Raw genomic sequence first — 18,662 nt, 5'->3', positions numbered from 1 at the left:
TTAAGCGTCCGACTTCAGCCAGGTCACGATCTCGCGGCCCGTGAGTTCGAGCCCCGCGTCAGGCTCTGTGCTGATGGCTCAGAGCCTGGAGCCTGTTTCCGATTCTGTGTCTCCCTCTCTCTCTGCCCCTCCCCCGTTCATGCTCTGTCTCTCTCTGTCCCAAAAATAAATAAATGTTGAAAAAAAAAAAAAAAAAAAGAAACCTGTGGGCTTATTTCCTCTCCTTTGCCAGAAGTGGGAGGGTGGGGTATGAAAACACCAACCAGTTCGGGCTGGAAAGCTCTGAGGTCGCAGGAGCGGCTGCGCCCTGGGCCTTGCCGGGGAAGGCCTGCGGTCCCCGCTTCCTGGAGGCTGTCAGTGGGGCGTTGGGGAGGGTGCTGGAGGCACACCGAGCAGGCACATTCAAGTAACTTACGAAGACACGTTCAACAGCCACATTTCAGGGTTTCCATAGGACAGTCAGTCTAAAAAATAAAATAAAAGCTTAAATGTTTTACAGCTGTCTTTTATAAAGGTTTTTAATTTTGAAGGTCATCAGTTCAGCTCAGAAGTTAAGGTTAAAGAAACAACTGGAATTAAAGGAGAAAAAGCCGGTTGCTTATCAAATTAACACGTGATCTGTTATCTGATTACGAAGAGCAGTACATGGTCATTTTTTTTTTTAAAGATTGTATAATTTTTATTTATTTATTTTTAATTTTTTTTTTAACGTTTATTTATTTTTGAGACAGAGACAGAGCATGAACGGGGGAGGGTCAGAGAGAGGGAGACACAGAATCTGAAACAGGCTCCAGGCTCTGAGCTGTCAGCACAGAGCCCGATGTGGGGCTCGAACTCACGGACCGTGAGATCATGACCTGAGCCGAAGTCAGCCGCTTAACCGACTGAGCCACCCAGGCGCCCCAGTACATGGTCACTGTCGACATTTTGGGGACGAGAGGAACGTGAAGTAAAAGCAAAGAGCTTTCCACCCAGCCGTCCAGAGGTGACATCGGGGGTTCCTTCCGTGCCCTCGCTCATACCCGGGGGAGGTCAGACTGGGCTGTGAGTCCGAGGGGGCCAGGCCCACAGGCTTCAGGGGGAGATCTCCAGAAGCTGCTGTGGACTCTCCGTGTGGCCGCACAGAGGGCGTGAGGTCCAAAGTGGCTTGCGTGTGCTGTATGTTTCCTTTTCGTCCCTCGTGTTTTTTCGTGGAGAACCTCAAACACACATGGAGTCGGGGAGAGCGTGTCCGAGCCCCCCCCACCAGTGATCACACCCGCCTCCAGCTGTCCCGAGACACATCGCCTGCCTGCAGTTTTTGAAGCAAATTCCAGACATAGTCTGTATATAGTTCATAACGGATCTCTAATAGATAAGGACTTGAAAAACTATCCATAATACCATTCTCAGCCGTAAAAAAGTAACCCCTTAATTGTCAAAGACCCAGTATTTGTGTAAGTGTGCGGCTTCCTCCTCACTTCCCGATTCGGGGCTGGTTTCTGTCCGCGGGCCGCAGTCGAGGCGGCACGCCGAGGTCAGCTGCAGGTTCTCCCTGATGTCCCTTGTTCCTCGAAACGTGTCTGCTGTGTCTGCCCTGCACGTGGTGCCTGCTGTGCACCGGCCCTCCGTCCGTGGCCTGAGCGGTACACGCGGGGAGTGTGGGGATGCGGAATTGAGACCCCGGCCCTGCCGCCAAGCCACGCCTGCGTGTGGACCAGACTCCCACGGCTGCACGGAGGTGGCCCCGCCTGGCTTCTGCCACACCCCGCGGTGGTGCGTTGAGGCTTCCTGTCTCCGGGACGCCCTGTGAAACACGTTTTGAGAAGCTAATTGGATCCAGAGGTCTGGTCAGATCTAGGTCTGGCTCCTTTTTGCCGGACTGTTGTTTCTTCCACAAGGGGCACATCCCGTCACCTTGGCTGACTTTGGCTGTGGGTGGTGGAGGGTGCCCACCTTGGCTGACTTTGGCTGTGGGTGGTGGAGGGTGCCCCGTGCCTAAACCCATCAGCCGTGGGGCTGCAGAACACCGAAGCCCCGTCAGCCTTCGCTCGGCTGTTAGCCACGGGGCTTCTCCGAAGAGGAACTTCCCTGGAAATGCTGTTCTAGCGGTGCAGTTATCCAGGGTGTAATTTATAAATTAAAGGCAGGGCGCTGCTTCCTTCTCTTTATCTGCCAGTTCTCAGAATTGGTCCCTCACATCCTGCAGCTGCGTTCACGTTTGTCTTTCCACTCTTCCGAGGTGTGGATGTGAACATACTTGATGTGTTCGCCTGATTGCCATTGTCGTGTCCCTTCAAGGCCCCGCGGACCCGCCCGTCTGCCAGCGGGAGCCTCTCCGGTCAGCTCTTGACTTTTCGGCAGAGACGAGTGGTCCCTCGGAGCCGTGTCCCTGGTGTGACAGGGTGCTCTGGGCGCGTCATCTTCTGTTCCTGCCCCAGACCTGGACTCGGCCGTTTCTCCCAGGAGCGCTTGTGGCACTGGGCTGTGGCATGTGGAGACCACGGTCTGGCCCCTGGGACAGCTGTGGATTGGGGTGGGTTTTGGCTTTTTCAGTGGGTGGAGCTGGGAGATTCGTGGCAGACGAAATAGTTCAGGTGTGCGTGCTGACGCGTCCTGTGACCCTTCACCGAGCTCTTCGGTCGTGGCTCTGATCTTCCACGGGCCCAGAATGAAAGAGCCACTTGCTTTGTCCCTGCTCGCAGGGGTCTCGGTGAGGAGGCTCCTGGAACGCTGTTTTGTCGGGGGTCCCGGGATGACATGTTCTTACCGCCAGATGACGTGGCTTATCGGCTCTGGGAATGGTACCTACCACCAGCGGCACACAGGGGCTCACTTGTTCCTTCTTCAAGAGAGAGAAATTGTCTGCGACTCAGTCACATTCACTCGACGTTTGTCCCAAGTCTCAACAGTCCGCTTCCAGAATGGAGTTGGCTGGGGAGGCGGGTGGGGGCACGGGGGGTGCTGCTCACGGAGACGGGGCTCTGTTGTGGGGGACGGAAGTGTTCCAAGACTGCGGTGGTGGTCGTACAGGTCCGAACATGCTAAAAACCACTTGATTGTACACGTTCAACGAGTGAATCCTTTATGATATGTGGTTACGTCTGCATTAAAGTAAAAACTTGGGCGGGGAGGGTCACATTCCATTCCGACAATGAAAGCTGAGGACCCCACTCCCACTCAGTACAATGTTTGTCTGTAAACCATTCTGTATTTTCGAGGGCTTATTGATGCCCTTGGACGTGAGGCTACAAATCCTGACCTGCCCTGTCCACAGCCACGACCCTGACGTAGGTCTTGTCTCTCCTTGCCCGGACCTCCGCCCGGTCCCCTGGTCTCTAGGGCATCGTGTGAGCCACCTGTGGCCATCGCCCCCCCAACCCTCGCACACTGCAGCGGCTCTCACACTGTGACAAAGCCCAGAAGCCCCTGGGAGCGGTTGATGGTCTGGCCTCTGGTCAGCTCACCGGCCCTCCCTCCTGCTGTCCCGTGGCATCCAGGACGGCCACTTCTCCTGTCTGAGCTCGTCCCAGACTTCTGTCCCGTCAGGTTCTGTTCCAGTCTCTGTGGCTGCTCCACAAGTAACCCCAGGCTTGGTGATTTGCAAGGACGCAGTGACGCTCACGAGTCTGGCTGGACAGCGACAGTATGGTTGGCCGTTTGCTGGGGCCCTGCCTCCCTCCCTCTTTCTGTGTCTTTCACCCTCTAGGTCCCTCCCTTTCTCTCAGTTGCTCCCGTGTTGGGGGGTCTTCTGGGAGATCTTCACGTGGCCTTCTTGTGTGGCCTAAGCTTCCTAGCTTCCTCGCGGCATGGCAACCAGGTCGCAAGGGGAGCGTGAGAGGGAACCAGGTGGAAGCCGTGTCTGTGCTCTGGTCTTGGGAAGCATGCGTCGCTTCTGCAGAATGGAGTGGTCACAGGCCCCCTGTAATCAAGGGGCGAGGACATGCACGCCGCCTCCGATGGGGACGATGTGGACACGTTGCTGAGGCTGTTTCTGGACCTTGGTGCCTGGAGTGGGTGTTCACAGATGCCTGAAAGTATGTGATTGTGGACGATGCCCCTGGTCTCTCAGCCTGGGGACTGGCCCTCCTCCCGTCTGTCCTGCGCAAAGATGATTCTCTAAGGTGTAGGCCTGATCTCACTACTTTCTAGCCGAGAAGCCTTAGGTGGCTTGACTCTGTCCTCTGGAAAGTCTGACACAGGGCAGACTTCCCACCCTGACCCACACCCCCTACCAGCTGCTGCCTTTCCTTCCCCCATCATTGTGACCCGAGAGGCCCCCGGCCGCACTCTCCCGCTTCGGGCCTCCACCCTGGCCTTGCCCTGCTGCCTGGCGTGTTTCCAGCTTGTGTGCCGGGCACGATCAGGCCCGAGGCGAGAGGGGAGACGGCATGGGTGTGTCTGAACTGCACCAGAGCCACGGTGAGCAGTCCCTCCCGCGTCCCCTTCCTTCCCTCCCCTTCCACTTTGGGACCCTGATCTTTAGAGGAAGTGTCGGTGAGCAGTAAACTTGGCCTCAATCAAGAAACAGATGCAGGAAGCTGAGGAAGTCCAGCTGAGTCTGGCTATTCAGAGCCCAGCGGTTCCCGGAGGTGGTGCTGCTGGGTCAAGAAACCCTCAGGTGGGAGGGGCAGCGACTCCTGGTCAGCAGGGTCTGTGGGCATGTGCCGTCCCCAAGCCCACATAGCCAGTCTGGCATTTTCTTTTAGCCGTTTACTTGCAAAATGTCCATTTGTAGGCGGAGCCTGCCTCGCTTGGGGCGGATGACACACACCTGCCCCCCGTTCTGTGGCCAGGTCCAGTGCCTGCCTGAGTCTCACTCTTCCCACCGTGGAGGGACTCTTCAAGGGCCACGGACTGCGTCCTGGGCAGTGCGGAGCGGCAGGGGGGACTCGGGTGGGGCTGGGCTCCCTCTGAACGGAGGCCTCGCGTGCTTGTCTTGGGTGCTGCGGCGGGGCTCAGGGAGCGGTCAGGGTACCGCGGTACCCCCGATGTAACGGGCCGTCGCCTCTGAGCCGCACGCTTGGCCAGTTCACATGCTGCACTAGCTGCCTGTTCCCAGAGGGCATTTTGTTGAGTGTCCTCTGAAAACGGCTTTATCAGGCAGCCTTCTGAAGAGCTTTGACCTGGGACAGCTGTCTTGCAGTCAGAGCTTGTGTATGGACGAGCTTTTAGGGGAAATGGGGGTACCGGCTGCTGTCTCTGTCAGCAGAGCAGGCAAGCCGTGGGCTTTATGCCATCTCTGACCTTAGAAGTTCAGTGAAAATGTGGTGACTTTTCGTTTTGGCCCGAGAGTTCCTCCTCCTTCCCCGGGGACTTACATTGGAAGAGGGTAGGTTTGGAGGAAAATCATTCAGAAAGTAAACTTCCTCAAACTCAGACACCAAGATCTTGTCCTTCTTTTCCGGTGTTTCTTAAAAAAGGAAATGCAAAATGGACTGGGAGACACAGCCGCTTGCCCGTGTTAAAATCGGTCTGTTTTTCTTTTCTCTTCCTCCTTTCTGTTTTTCTCTCTTTTTAAATGTAGCTGCGGATACCCAGGATGAAGCAATCAAGCCCCCGCCCCGGCGGTCATATCTGGGTACGTACCACACCGCACCAGGCTGCCCGCCCGCTGGAGCCCCTGCTTCGTTCATTCTGTGCGGCTCTGTCCCCGCTCAGCCCTCACGGCCATGCTTGCCCCGCGCGTGCGCCTCATGGTACCAGCGCGCCCACGTCCCCAGCAAACTAACCAACACACAGCCTGCTACTGTTAAGCATGAACTAGTTCCTAGAAACCTGCCCATCGTGTGTGTGTGAGTGTGAGAGAAAGAGGGAGGGAGGGTAGGAGAGAGGCGGGTACAAGGAGGTGGTCGGAGTTCAGGTTTCCGAACGCTTTTAAGTCTGTTCTTTTTGCTGCCGTGGCGAACGGGATTGTTTTCTTGATTTCATTTCGCATTGCATGTGGCTATCTCCTAGAAATAAAATAGATTTTCATACGTCGATCTCGTATCCTGCAGCTTCGTGCGTCTCGTTTATTGGTGCTGTTAGCTTTTTAGTGGATACTTTAGGACTTCTGTATGTAAGATTACATCATCCGCAAATAGAGATACGCTTACTTGTTCCTTCCCAGTCTGGATACTTTTTCTTTTTCTTGCCTAATTACCCTAGAGTCCGAAATGGCTACAACGGTGAGCCTGGCCGAGCTGGTCTTGCTCCCTAGTTGAGTGAGACGGCATCCCTTCGCCACTACGTGTGATGTCAGCCGTGGGTTCTCACAGATGCCTCAGATTAGCAGAAGCAAGAACCTTTCTGTTCTGAGTTTGTTGTTTCGTTTGTTTGTTGTAGTCCTGAAACAACGTTGAAGTTTGTCTACTGCTTTTCTGTGTCTGTTGAGATGATCATGTGGTTTTTGTCCTTTATTCTACATTGACTGATTTTTGTATGTTGAACCAATATTGCGTTCTTGGGATACGTCCCACCTGACCATGATGTGTAACCCTTTTTATAAGATGCTGGATTCTGTTTGCTAGTATTGTGTTAAAGATTTTTGTGTCCATGTTCACAAGAGATATTGGTGTGCGTGCGTGTGCGTGTGTGTGTGTGTGTGTGTGTGTGTGTGTGATGACTGTGGTTTTAATATCAGGACAGTACTGGCCTCGTAAGGCAGGTTGGGGATGGGAAGTGTTCCCTCCTCTTCCATTTTCAGTTGTGAAAAATTGGTATCAATTCTTTATTAATTAAAATTTTTTGAGGTGTAATCGATATATGACATCACTTTCAGGTGTATGTTATTGGACGCTCGTATGTACTGTATATGTGGTGAAGTATGTTGTGAAATGCGTGTGTTGTGCATCGTGAGTCTAGTTGACGTCAGTCATCTGACATGGTTACAAGATATTTTCTTCTTAGGATGAGGACTTTTTTTTTTTTTAATTTTTTTTTCAACGTTTTATTTTATTTTTGGGACAGAGAGAGACAGAGCATGAACGGGGGAGGGGCAGAGAGAGAGGGAGACACAGAATCGGAAACAGGCTCCAGGCTCTGAGCGGTCAGCACAGAGCCCAATGTGGGGCTCCAACTCACGGACCGCGAGATCACGGCCTAAGCCGGAGTCGGATGCTTAACCGACTGAGCCACCCAGGCGCCCCCACAGTATCGTTAACTATAGGCACCATTCTGTCAACTACATCCCCATGGCGGACTTATTTTGTAACCGGAAGCTTGTACCTTTTGACCACCTTCACCCATTTTACCCATCCTGAACCCCCACCTCTGGCAACCACCAGTCTGTTCTCTGCGTCCATGGGCTTATTGTGGCTTTGTGTTGTTGTTGTTGTTGTTGTTAGAGTTCCACATATAAATAAGCTCATAGGGTATTTTTGTCTTTTTCTGTCTGACTTCTTTCACTGACAATGCCCTCAAGGTCCATCCTTGTTCCAGTGGCAGAACTTCCTTCTTTTTTCTGGCCGAATAATATTCCACCGTACATATTTACATCACATCTTCTTAACCGACTGAGCCACCCAGGCGCCCCCACACCACATCTTCTTCATCCATTCACCTGTTGGTGGACACTTGGGCTGCACCCCCATCTAGGGTACTGCAAATAATGCTGCCGTAAACACAGGGGTGCACACATCGTTTTGAATTATCGTTCTTGTTTTCTTTGGATAAATACCTAGTAGTGGAATTGCTGGGTCATGTGGAGTTCTAGTTTTAATTTTTTTAAGATTATTTATTTATTTGGTGGGGGGGCGTGCAGAGAGAGAGAGAGAATCCCAAGAAGGTTCCTCACTGTTAGCACAGAGCCCGACATGGGGCTCAATCCCATGAACTGTGAGATCATGACCTGAGCTGAAATCAAGAGTTGGACGCTGAACTGACCTAGCCACCCAGGCACCCCTGCCCTCCTTTATCCTTTATGATTGATTTCCTTTAGTTCTTTGAACGTATTTATAATAACTGTTTTGAAGTCATTTCTGGTAAGTCTGGTAGCTGTTCCCTTTCAAAAGCAATTTTGTTTTTTATTTTATTTTTATTTTTCTTCTGTGTGCAGGCCACTTTCCCATTTCTTTGCATTTCTCAATGTTTTGTTGAAAACTGTATTGCAAAATACTGTAGCAACTCTAGTTACTGATCCCTGACCCTGGCTGCGGGGAGGCTTGTTGGCTTATTTGTTTCGTGACCTGGCTGGATGAGCGCTGTCTCTGCACCTCTCCTCCCCCAGGTGAGGCTGTGGTTGGTTGATGTACTTGGTCCCCTCCAAGCCCCTGGGTGATCTGCCTCCACTGCTGTCACACTCACCTGTTAGCCTCCTCTAATGGCTAGCTGGTTGCTCTGTTGGTTTTGATGACACGCTGGGGCGTGCACAGGTCTGGTCCAGTTGAGGCCAGGCAGGGGGTCAGGGGGTGTCTTGAGGGCAGTCTTTGAGAACTGCTGTGTCCCCAGGACGACTCTCCTTGGCTGTTTGTGTCTGGTAAACGTCGACCGGGTCTGTTGCCCTTGTTGCCATAGTGGAGCTTCCAACTTCCTGTAATTGCTCAGGTACCGGATTCCTCACTGTTCTGTCAGCGCCCTTAGGCTTGAACTTGTTCATACTGTGTTCTAAGCAGAGGTTCTCCCTTTCGGGAGAGCTGCAGAACTGGCTGTTCTCACCCCCCCCCCCCCCCGCTTCCGGGACAGAACCTCTGAACCCCTGCTCTGGCACCCGTGCTGGGGCGGCGTGCTGCTCCTCCCACCGTGGGACCCGTAAACCCCGTGAGCTGGGTCGGGACGGTGCTCTCTGCTGGCTGCGCCCGGGGTGGAGTGTCTGTCCCGGTGGGCAGGGAGCCCTGACTTGTCTGCCCTTCTTGCCAGGAGGAGAGCGGGAGCCCAGCCAGAGGTGAGAAGTGTCTGTGCCCGCACTGGGAGCGCTGGCCGCCCCACCCGGGGTGGAGCTCTCGTCACGCGGGGTCATGTCTCAAACCCTCTTTTCTTAAGTAGATGTTTCTTCGTTGCTGCACGGCCATAGGACACTTTCCAGAGATTGTCAATGGTGGTGTTTTAGAGTTCACAGGGGTTCTCTTATTCTGCCGGGGAGAGCGTCTGCAGAGACCCTCACGTCGCCACTCTGTCCCATTCACTGGGTTACCCGACTGGAGCCCTGGCAGCCGGGATTACACGGGATGTTTCGGGCCAGGAGAGCACGGTCTGTTCTTATTTGGAGCTTCCCTGAAGGCTGGACTCGGGGCCTGGCCGCTTCTTGGTTGGTTTCGTGTTCATGTGAATAGGACATGTCCTCCGTTAAGTTTTTAGAGGTAGCCTTCAAACTGTAATTGTAAGTGAAGGTGCTGTTTTGACTTCGGGTAAAACTATGTCCCCATCCCTCTGTGTCAAGGCCTCCCTTGCTCTTTCCGCCGAGTCCAGGGTGCTCGTGTGGAGAGTCACTGCTCAAGCACTTGTCTGCGGGGCTGTTGGCCGGGATGACCGGCCTCCTGCTGGACTGTTGGTGCAGGGCACGGGGGGGCCTCAGCCTGTGGCCTCTTGACCAGTGTAGGATGCCCACTAACCAGAAATTAGCAGCAAAAGAAAGAGCCAGAAATGCAGTAGGATAAAAGGAAAAGGCTGCTGCAGTTGAGGGGTGCCAGAAAGGCCAGCCTGCCACGGAACCCAAGACAGGCTCATCTCTGCTGAGGGGTCAGCCACGAGGACGTGATGGGCTTACTCTCTGAGAGCATTTTGCAGTGAGGGCCAGTGCTCTGGCTCACTGCTCAGTCGTGCTCAGCTCCCTCGGGTGGGTTGGGGCCTCTGGACCCCTGGATCTGTGTCTCACAGCAGCGGCCCGCTGGTCCCCTGGCCCGCCTGGTAGGGGTGGGTGTGGGCGGACGGGGCAAAGGTGGCTCAGTACAGTGAACCCTGGCTCTGAAGGCTGACGAGGGCGTTTGCAGTCCTACAGCCAGATGGCGCTGTTGTCTCTGCTAATCCTGTTTCCCTGTCCAGGCAGAGTGGTTGCAAGCCACCTCCTCCCCTGCCCTGTGGCTTCCCTCCTGCACAGCAGGAGCCCCGCAGACCCCTGTCCTGAGCTTTCTCTGGTGGCCCCACAGGCGCCACATGCCCCCCCAGAGCCTGGCGTCCCCCTATTCCTTGTTGGAGTGTGAGCTCGGGGACGTGGGGTCGTAGGTCAGGGCTGTGTCCCTGTGTCCCTGGATTGAGCAGGCACTCGGCAGGGTCACAGAGACAAGCACAGGTGCTTGGGCAGGGGCGGGGGACGGGGAGCTTCCAGGAGAGCAGTGTGGTGAGAGCTGAGTGTCTCTTTGACCCGGGGTGGTTTTGTTTTCACGGAGAGTTGATTTTTAAATATTTAAAATTTTTTTGAGAGACCGTAGAGTTAAGGTGGGAATCTGGTAGTGTGTTTTCGAGCTGTTGGAGAACAAGTTGCTGACTCAGTGCTTGGTGACACCCACGTCCTCCAGTGTTCCCTCTGGAAGGCAGGACCTTGCCTCCACGGCCACAGCGCGGCCTGGCCCCACGAGCCTGGCGCCCGCGGCCTCACCACGCCAGAGCCGCCCTCGCTGTTGGCCGTCCGCTCCCAGGGCTCAGTTCTGGACCTTTGTCCTGGGGGTCCTGGGGCAGCTTGGCTGAAGGTCCCCCGTGCTTCCAGTGCTGGGGGCCACACGGCGCTGTTCCACCGGCCCCCACGCCTCTGCGGGTGGTTTGTACCCTTTGGTTTGGGGGACACTTTGAAAGGATGTAAAGAGCCCGTTCCCCCTCAGTCTTTCATCCTGTTCCCGTGTGTGATGGCCATGACAGGGATGCGTGGCCTTGTGCCTCATTCACTGACCAAACCCCGTATCTGGTTGGCCTGCTGCTGAGTCCCCACGTCCCGTCACCTCAGGGTGCCGCGGGTGTGTCTGGACTCTGCCAGTGGGGAGCCGGCTGGGAGGGGGCGCCGAGGGAGCGGGGACCTGAGTGCAGGGAGAGGCCTGGGCTGGCCCCGAGCCCCACCAATTTCTGTTCTCTTCATCAGAAACTGGTGATGGGCAGGTCCCCTGCTGGGCTCGGTGGGGTGGGGGGTTGGTGAGCTTTTAATCTCAGGAAGCGGCACAGCACGACTGCCATTGGATGGAGCTACGAGGGGTGAGGGGTGAGGGGTGAAGGCCACCTGCTGCCTGGAAAGTGGCCCCTGGCCGCGGGGATTTTGTTTGGTAGACCACGTAGCTGATGTTCAGTGCTCAGTAGGTGCCAGACGCCGTTTTAAGTCTTTTACGGGAATCGGTCGTTTAATTTTCGTGCCGGCCTGTGCACAGTGTGCTGTGCTTCCCCCCTTTACAGGCACAGAGAGGTTGGATCGCTAGCCAGGAAGGCACACAGCAGTAAGAGGCCGGCTGGGGCCCCAGAGCCGTGTTCACAGCAGGACCACGCGCCCCCCCCTTCTTCGCTGGCAGCCTTGTGTGTGTTTGCTCCTGGGTCACCCTGGGGCCCTGCACTCTCCGATGGGTGGGCTCTCACCGCAGGTGCAGCCCCCCCCCCCCCCCCCCCCCGCCCCGTCTGCGTGTTACTTCTGCCCTCGGTGGTTCTCCTGCCGGCTGTGCCCCCTTCCCACTCCCGCGGGGACCCCAGCCTGTGGACCCCGGCCTGCCGCACACACCGGGGCGGAAACCGTACAGTGTGGAGCCACAGCCTGTCTGCGGGATGGGGGCGGGGGGTTGTGTGCCCAGGCGCGGGGGACACCAATGGACCAGGCAGTGGGAGGGCCCACAGAGTGACCGCGACAAGTGGGGCGCTCGGCTCTGTTCCTGGCGCCCACCGCGTGCAGCGTGTTGTCTCTGTGGCTGCTGTACGAGGCCCTCTGGGAACCTGCCTTCCCCCCTTGGGCAATGGCCCTGCTCGCTCTGTAGCTGCCTGCCTCGCGGGATCAGGGCGTCCTCTCCTGTAGGACAGAGCTAGCAGCCCCGGCCCGCCCAGCAGCTCAGCCCTGGCTGGCCCGCTTTACTTTGTCACGGTGTGTGTCGCGGACCCTGGGAGCGCCCCTGTCCCCTGGAGGGCAGCCCTCCGTTCACGGCCTCCCCTTGGTTTGTGGGCATCTGGGGGCAGGGGCCGGGGAGGCCGGGAGCTGGGGTCCGGGACCGGCCACGGTGGCCAGAGCCCCCAGCATTGTCCATGCCGCTCGGGGCACGTGGGGGTCTTTTGAACGTGGCTCGTGTGGAGAGCCCGTGGCTGTGTGGTTCACAAGACTTTCTCCAACAGCTTCTGGTTGTGGTTGTGGCCTCTGGTGCTGGGCCTCCCTCCACCTGCGGCGCCCAGGCCTGAACCCTGGGCCCCGGGGTCTCTTGCAGTGTTTTTCCAGCAGGAAGGACTTTGCCTGCACCGGCGGGGACAGGCCACACGGGGGTGCTGGCGGGCTTCGAGGTCTGGGAGGCGCAGGGACTGCTCCAGGTTACGTAACTGTTCCGTCATTAATGGGGTCTGCGATGGACCCCTAAGAGGTGACCCGAGAGGGCGGGGGTCTCCTCCTCAGGGAAGGCTGGGGTCTCTGCTGCCCTCGTTCCCTGGGGTGGAATGAGACAGCTGACGAGGCACTGGTTCTCTCAGCAGCCTGACCACCAGCTGCCTCCCTGGGGTCAGGCCACAAGCTGCGGGGCTGCACTTGGCCTTGGTCCCTGCCTGGCCAGGCCCCCTGTGACCCCACGAGGCCCGGGGCTGTGTGGAGGGGCACCCGGCTCCCTCGGTGGCACGCTGGCTTTCCTCAGCCCTTGGCTGAGAGACAGGAGGTGAAGCTGCATTGGCAGGATCCCGTGACAGCACGTGGTCTCTGGGCCACCATGGAGTCCCTCAGCCATGCGGAGGCCGGTGGCTGCCCCTGCCCCACCGGGGCACAGAGGAGGGGCGCCCTGCCCCAGTGGGGATACAGAGGAGGGTCCCCTGCCCCGCCGGGACACAGAGGAGGGGCCCCCTGCCCCAGTGGGGATACAGAGGAGGGTCCCCTGCCCCAGTGGGGGTGCAGAGGAGGGGTCCCCTGCCCTGACGGGGATGCAGAGGAGGGGCCCCCTGCCCCGACGGGGACGCAGAGGAGGGGCCCCCTGCCCTGGCGGGGACGCAGAGGAGGGGCCCCCCTGCCCCAACGGGGATGCAGAGGAGGGGCCCCCTGCCCTGGTGGGGGTGCAGAGGAGCCCCCCCCCCCCGCAGTTTGTTCAGTGGGAACTCCCACGGCAGCTGTAACAACCTCCTTTTCTCTGTGAAATGTGTCTTCGTGATCTGAGAGTGGAGTTAGTGCATGGAGGTTGAAGAAGGGGGTCTGTTATTTAAAAAACGTCTCCATGTACAGTTTACATACAAGAAAATGCTCCCTTCTAGGTGCGCATGCCCATCAGGGTGGTCACTGGGGGCACTAGAAGGGGGTTTTGTTTGGTCGGTGGGGGTGGTCCCTGGCGCCTGCCCCTCCCGTGTGCCGTGAGCCTGTCTGCCCCTGGGGAGTGTAGACCGCGGGGGCCAGATGCTGTTCCTGGTTTCTCGTCGTCAGAGGAGCATCGGGGCAACTCCTGCTTCTATCGGCCAGTGAGGTGTTGGGATTCGAGGTTCTTGGGGTCCCATCCAGCTCGAGGGACTGTAATTCCCATGTGGTGGGTCAGAGGGCCCAGGGCCAGAAGGACACTGACCGGCCTCCTCGTCCTTGTGCTGGGCCCACTGGACTGTGTGGTGAGGGAGATGAGGTGCCATACCGCACACACCCCCATGCCGGTGCCCAGGGCCCCCTGGGTCCCTCTGAGACCGCGGCCTCCTGGCCGAGCACCTAAGTGCATGTCTCGGGAAGAAGGCGTGTGGGTGGCTTCACCACGAGGGCTGCCGAGGGTGGGCCGAGCTCGTTCTGTGCCCGTGGGTCTTAATTACCAGACGGCGTGACCTCGTGGGGCGGCGTGGCATCCTGAGGCGCTGTGAGGTTAGGCCCTTGTCTCAAGGTCACACAGCTGGGGTGTGTGCATGCCCGATGCTGGCGTGGTGTCAGCACTTGGGAGGGACTGGCCGTGACCCCAGCAGCAGGGGCTCCTCCCCGGAGCACCTTTTCACTGGAGCTGGCTGTGCGCGACCCTGGCTGTCCCCTGGGGACGTGGCCAGGTCTGTAGGCCTGCGGGGGGGCTGTGGCGAGGAGAGGGCACCCGTGTAAAGGACTTGCCTGGTGAGGAAGAGGAAGGGGTCGGTAGAAAGGGCTAGAGTTTGCTCTTTGGAAAAGTTCACGGGTTCAGGGTCAGCAGAGGGGAAAAGGAGCTGGGGGGTTCCTTCCACCTCTCGTACCGTCTGTGGCTCGTGTGGCCACTGCACGGGGCAGGCTCCTGCAGTGACTCTGGGCCAGCTGTGGTCGCCTCGGCCAAGGCGATGCTTCCATCATCAGGGTGACCGTCCGGGCTGCGGAGGGAGTCCGCTCCCGCAGTCAGAACAGAACCGACTCTAATTCTGGCGCCCTCGGCTGTAAAAAATAGCTTCTGTGCCTTCTCACACCACACTTGATGGATGGTGGTTAGAGTCAGTCCCTGGGAAGCCTTCTCTAACCTGATCTCCTGCCTCAGGGGAGGCCAGTAGAGACAGGGGGCTGGGGACAGAGGGGGGACTAGGGGACAGAGGGGGGACTGGGAGACAGGGAGGGAGGCTGGGGACAAAGAGGGGGCTGGGGGACAGAGGACTGGGGTCGGGGGGAAAGCGAAGACAGATGTGGTGAGGCCGGTGATGGGGGGGCTTGGGTCTGTCTGAGCTGGCCTTGGGGGAGGGGCTGCCTGGGTGAGGGTAGGGAGGTGGTCTGGTGTGGCTGAAGCGTGTAGTGTGTGGGGCACGTGGGGTGGGGGTGTGACAGTTGAGGGAAGGCTTTACCACTCAGCCTGTCTTCTGGGGGGGGTCCGCTGGGGGCTTGTGAGGCAGTTAGTGTCACCACGGCCCCTTCGGGCTCCGGGCTCCGGTGGGAAACAGCTTCCGGGTACAGCTGTCTGTTCGCATCTGGAGCCAGCATTGCGGTGTTTTTCGTGCACTTTCCTCCTGACTCACGAGCTTCCTCAAAGTGCCTGCTCTTTTCACGTGCGGCTTGCTCAGCATCCTCTTAGAAAGACCAGATCTCTTTCGTCGCCTTTGGAGCATCAGAACGCCGGCGGGTGAGAAATCGGGTCCCTGTGCCCATCAGGACGCCGTCTCCTGGTGCAGATTCCCTGTCCGCGTTCCCCAGACGGTGAACCTGGAGGGGGTGAGGCTGAATGGGAATTCTCGTGGGCTGCGGGCAAGGAAGGGGTCAGTCTGCCAACCCAGGGAAGCCGCTGCCCTGACAGGTAGGGACTTCCAGACGTTTAAGTAATGAGGAATCCCTCGTGGCTATCGGCCGTTCTCTGAGCAGCAGTTAAGGGGCAGGGAGGGCTGACCTGTGGCTGGGAGGAGGCTGGCCTGTCCCTCGCCCTGCACACATCTGTTCAGCGCTAAACTCCTTGCTTTCAAGTCTTGTCTAGAAAACACCCTGTGGGACCTAACACATCCCATCTTGGTCGGTGTGCTCGGTGTGCAGGTTGTGAAAATGCTGAGGGGGTGTGACTCGGGTTGGCCCTCCCGTGTCGTGTCCCGGCGCCTGGAGCGCAGGCTCCTTACCCGCACCTCTCCCGGGACACTCACTGCAGGTGCAGGGGTCACCTCGGGGGCTCCTTTTGAAGAGTGGGGCTGCCTTCCCCTGTGCCCGGGTACAGCACCTGCTTTTCCTGAGAGGGAAGCCAGAACTCTCTTTAAGTTTATTTTAAAATTTATTTTAGTATTTATTAATGAAATTGTGTGGACATAGGAATCTCTCAGAAGTGTAGAAAAAGTTTGGTTCTATCTGATACAGATCAGGAATCTGTACTTTTTAAAAAGCATCTTCTGTGTTCCTCATTGCAAATCTCATTTCGTGCTTTCTGTATTTACCCAGTATTATCCTCGGCTGACATTTTTGCTTATCTAGTTCCCACTTTTCTCTTCCTACCGCTTGGTTTAATTCACTGCTATGTATCAGTTACACCTGATGGGTTCATGGGTTGCTGAATTTATTTTAAATGATCCGGGATACAAAGGACAGCACCTTATACTTGAAGTTTAAAAGAAGTATTTTAACTCCAGCATTAGAAAATATACTTACTAACATGGCTGTTTATATCTGTATTTCTCTCTATAAAATATCATATACGTTAAAACTATTTTGTTCATTAAAATTTGTCTTTTGGGGTATAATTCACATACCATAAAATTTACCCTTGAAATTTTCTTGAGATAAAATTCACAGCAAATTCACCATTTTAATCACCTTAGAGTACACAATTCAATGGTTTTTAGTACCTTCACAATGTTGTATTATCATCGCCACTATCTAATTACAGAACATTTCTTGGGGCACCTGGTTGGTTCATTCAGAAGAGCATGTGACTTTGGAGTTTGAGTTCAAGCCCCATGTTGGGTGTAGAAATCACTTTAAAAAAAAAAAGGTTTAATTATGGAACGTTTCCATCACCCCAAAAAGAAACCCCATCCCTCCCAATTTCCCCCTGACCCCAACCTTGGGAAACCACTCCTCTGTTTTCTGTCTCTGGATTTGCCTGTTCTGGATATTTCACACAAGAGAGTCTTACCAGATGCAGTCTTTTGTGACTGGCTTCTCAGCGCCCTGTTTTCCAGATTCATCCATGCGGTAGCCGGCCTCAGGGCTTCGTTCCTTCCCAAGGCCAAGCCAGATCCGTTATATGGATAGACCGCGTGTTGCTTATCCATTCATCCATCGAAAGACACTTGGATTCTTTCTACCTTCAGGGATAATGCAGCTGTGAATACTCGTGTACGAGTCTGTACACGATGCATGGTTCAGTTCTTTGGGCACGCACATGGGAGTGTTGCTGGCCACAGGCAGCTCCGTGTTCAGTCATTTGAGGCACTTCCAGAACGTTTTCCGATATTCCCACCAGCTGCACATTACATTCCCAGTTTCTCCATGTCCTCACCAAAAGTTTTTATTGTCTTGTTTCGTTCCCGTCGTAGACGCTGTGAAGTGGAATCTCAGTGACGCTGTGATTGCACTTCCCTGACGACCTGTGATGCTGAGCATCTTTCCATGAGCTTCTTGGTCATTTGTGCGTCGTCCTTGGAAAAATGTCTACTTAGGTCCCTTGCCGTTTTCTAAATTGTGTTGTCATTTTATTGTAAATCATATATATTCAGAAGGAATATTTCTTCTTCAACTGTCCTGGGAATGCTGAATGATGTTTATTTTATAGATCGTTAAAAGTGTTCAGTTTTTATTGGTGCTGCTGTCTTAGGAGATAAACCTGGGGACGTGTGCGTTTTCCCCGGCAGCAGCCCTCAGTCTTCCCCGGGGTCTCAGGATAACTGCCTTGGGACCGGCTCGGTGCCAGGAGGGGTCAGGTGGTGGAGACTGAGCTGCTCTCTGGGGTCCCCTGGTGACGGCCGTCACACTGAGGAGGTGCTGAGGACACGCCCAAAGGAGGCTCTGCTAACTTCTGGAATCCAGAAGGCAGAGGCAGTGGACGAGGCCCCTCTGGCCTCAGGTCCCTCACTGGGGAGTCGGGCCCAGGGGCCTGATGAGCTCCAGAGCTTGGCACTCTGTGCACACCCCACTCCCCTTGCCCTTTGCGGGAGCTCTGGCCCCGGAGGGGCTGACACACGTGGCCATCGGGCTGGCCCTGCCGGGCCTTGCCGCGTGCCCGTGATTGAGGCTCTGCGGCGGAGCCCTTTGCCGCCGAGCGGTTCGTGTGTTTGCAGGTGGGTGACGCTGTGGTGAGAGCACTAGGGCGCTACCAGACCTCCAGGTCGGCTCGTGTGCACTGTGCGCACGCTGCTGGGTGTACTAGTGCCCGGGGCCGCTGCCCTCATCGCGGCTTCCGTGGGTGCCATTTTTATGTTCCTTCAAGCTTCGGCTGTCTTGTTTTGTGTCCTTAATGACGTTCAAAAGCGTGTTTGTCTCACACTCTTGGGTAAAATTACTGGTTGGGCTTAGAAACGATCCTTCTCAGGTCGCTTCTGCTGCAGATGGAAATTCGATCCTATCTGGTGGTCTGCCTTCATCTGGTGGTACAGGTGCAGGCAAAGTAAGCCAGTCCTGCCGGGGGCTGCTGATCTGCAAAGTTTAGCGCAGGCAAGCTGGTCTGCACGGGGGCTGAGATCTGTGGAAACCTTCAGAGCTGCAGTTCTGTTGAAGAAGGAGGCTTTAGGGAAAATCCAGCCTTAATCTAAGAAGAGACTGCTGTGTCCTTCGAGTGCCGTTTTCCTTGTTAAAGACGTTTGTGCGCAGAAGGGTCTGGGACAGCCCTTGGTAATCGGCGTTCTGCACTGAAGTACCTCCTGGCTGCTGTTGGCAGAGACTTGTCACTGGTGAGGATTGTCATGCAGGGTCCCCAGGTCGTGTGGGACAGTCCCCTCCTGCACTGTGTGTGGGGAAGGACGCGGGGCACTAGGGGTGCAGAATTTCTTGGTGGGGAAGAATCGGGAAGGATGGTGCTGCTGGGGGCCAGGCGCGCAGAGGGGCTGTGGTGGTGGGAGCGGCGTCAGGGGCGGTGTCCTCGGGGCCAGGGGCCACCCTGGGCTGCTTCTCATGTGTCCCTGTTATGTGCTCCGTGGACACGCTGTTTGAGTGCTCTGCCCGTGAGCACAGAGGCCGGAGTCGGGAAAAACCGGGAAGCCCTCCGTGTCCTCGGCTGTCCCTGCAGATGTCCGAGTTG

General features: G+C 56.3%; 1 protein-coding gene across 4 annotated transcripts in view; it reads left to right on the top strand.

Moving 5' to 3' along the window:
* SLC66A2 (solute carrier family 66 member 2) overlaps positions 1-18,662 on the top strand; it is a 52,969-nt gene that overhangs the window by 11,532 nt on the left and 22,775 nt on the right. For 3 of the 4 annotated variants that reach the window (XM_043559140.1, XM_043559139.1, XM_043559142.1), the window contains one exon: positions 5,507-5,560. The exons of the other annotated variant lie outside the window; for it this stretch is intronic. In XM_043559140.1, the coding sequence (XP_043415075.1) occupies positions 5,507-5,560 (54 nt within the window). The remainder of the gene's footprint in view (positions 1-5,506; positions 5,561-18,662) is intronic. 4 annotated transcript variants of the gene reach the window in all.

This window comes from Prionailurus bengalensis, chromosome D3, assembly GCF_016509475.1.
Source record: "Prionailurus bengalensis isolate Pbe53 chromosome D3, Fcat_Pben_1.1_paternal_pri, whole genome shotgun sequence".
Lineage (NCBI taxonomy): Eukaryota > Metazoa > Chordata > Mammalia > Carnivora > Felidae > Prionailurus > Prionailurus bengalensis.
This window is presented reverse-complemented; position numbering and strand designations above follow the sequence as displayed.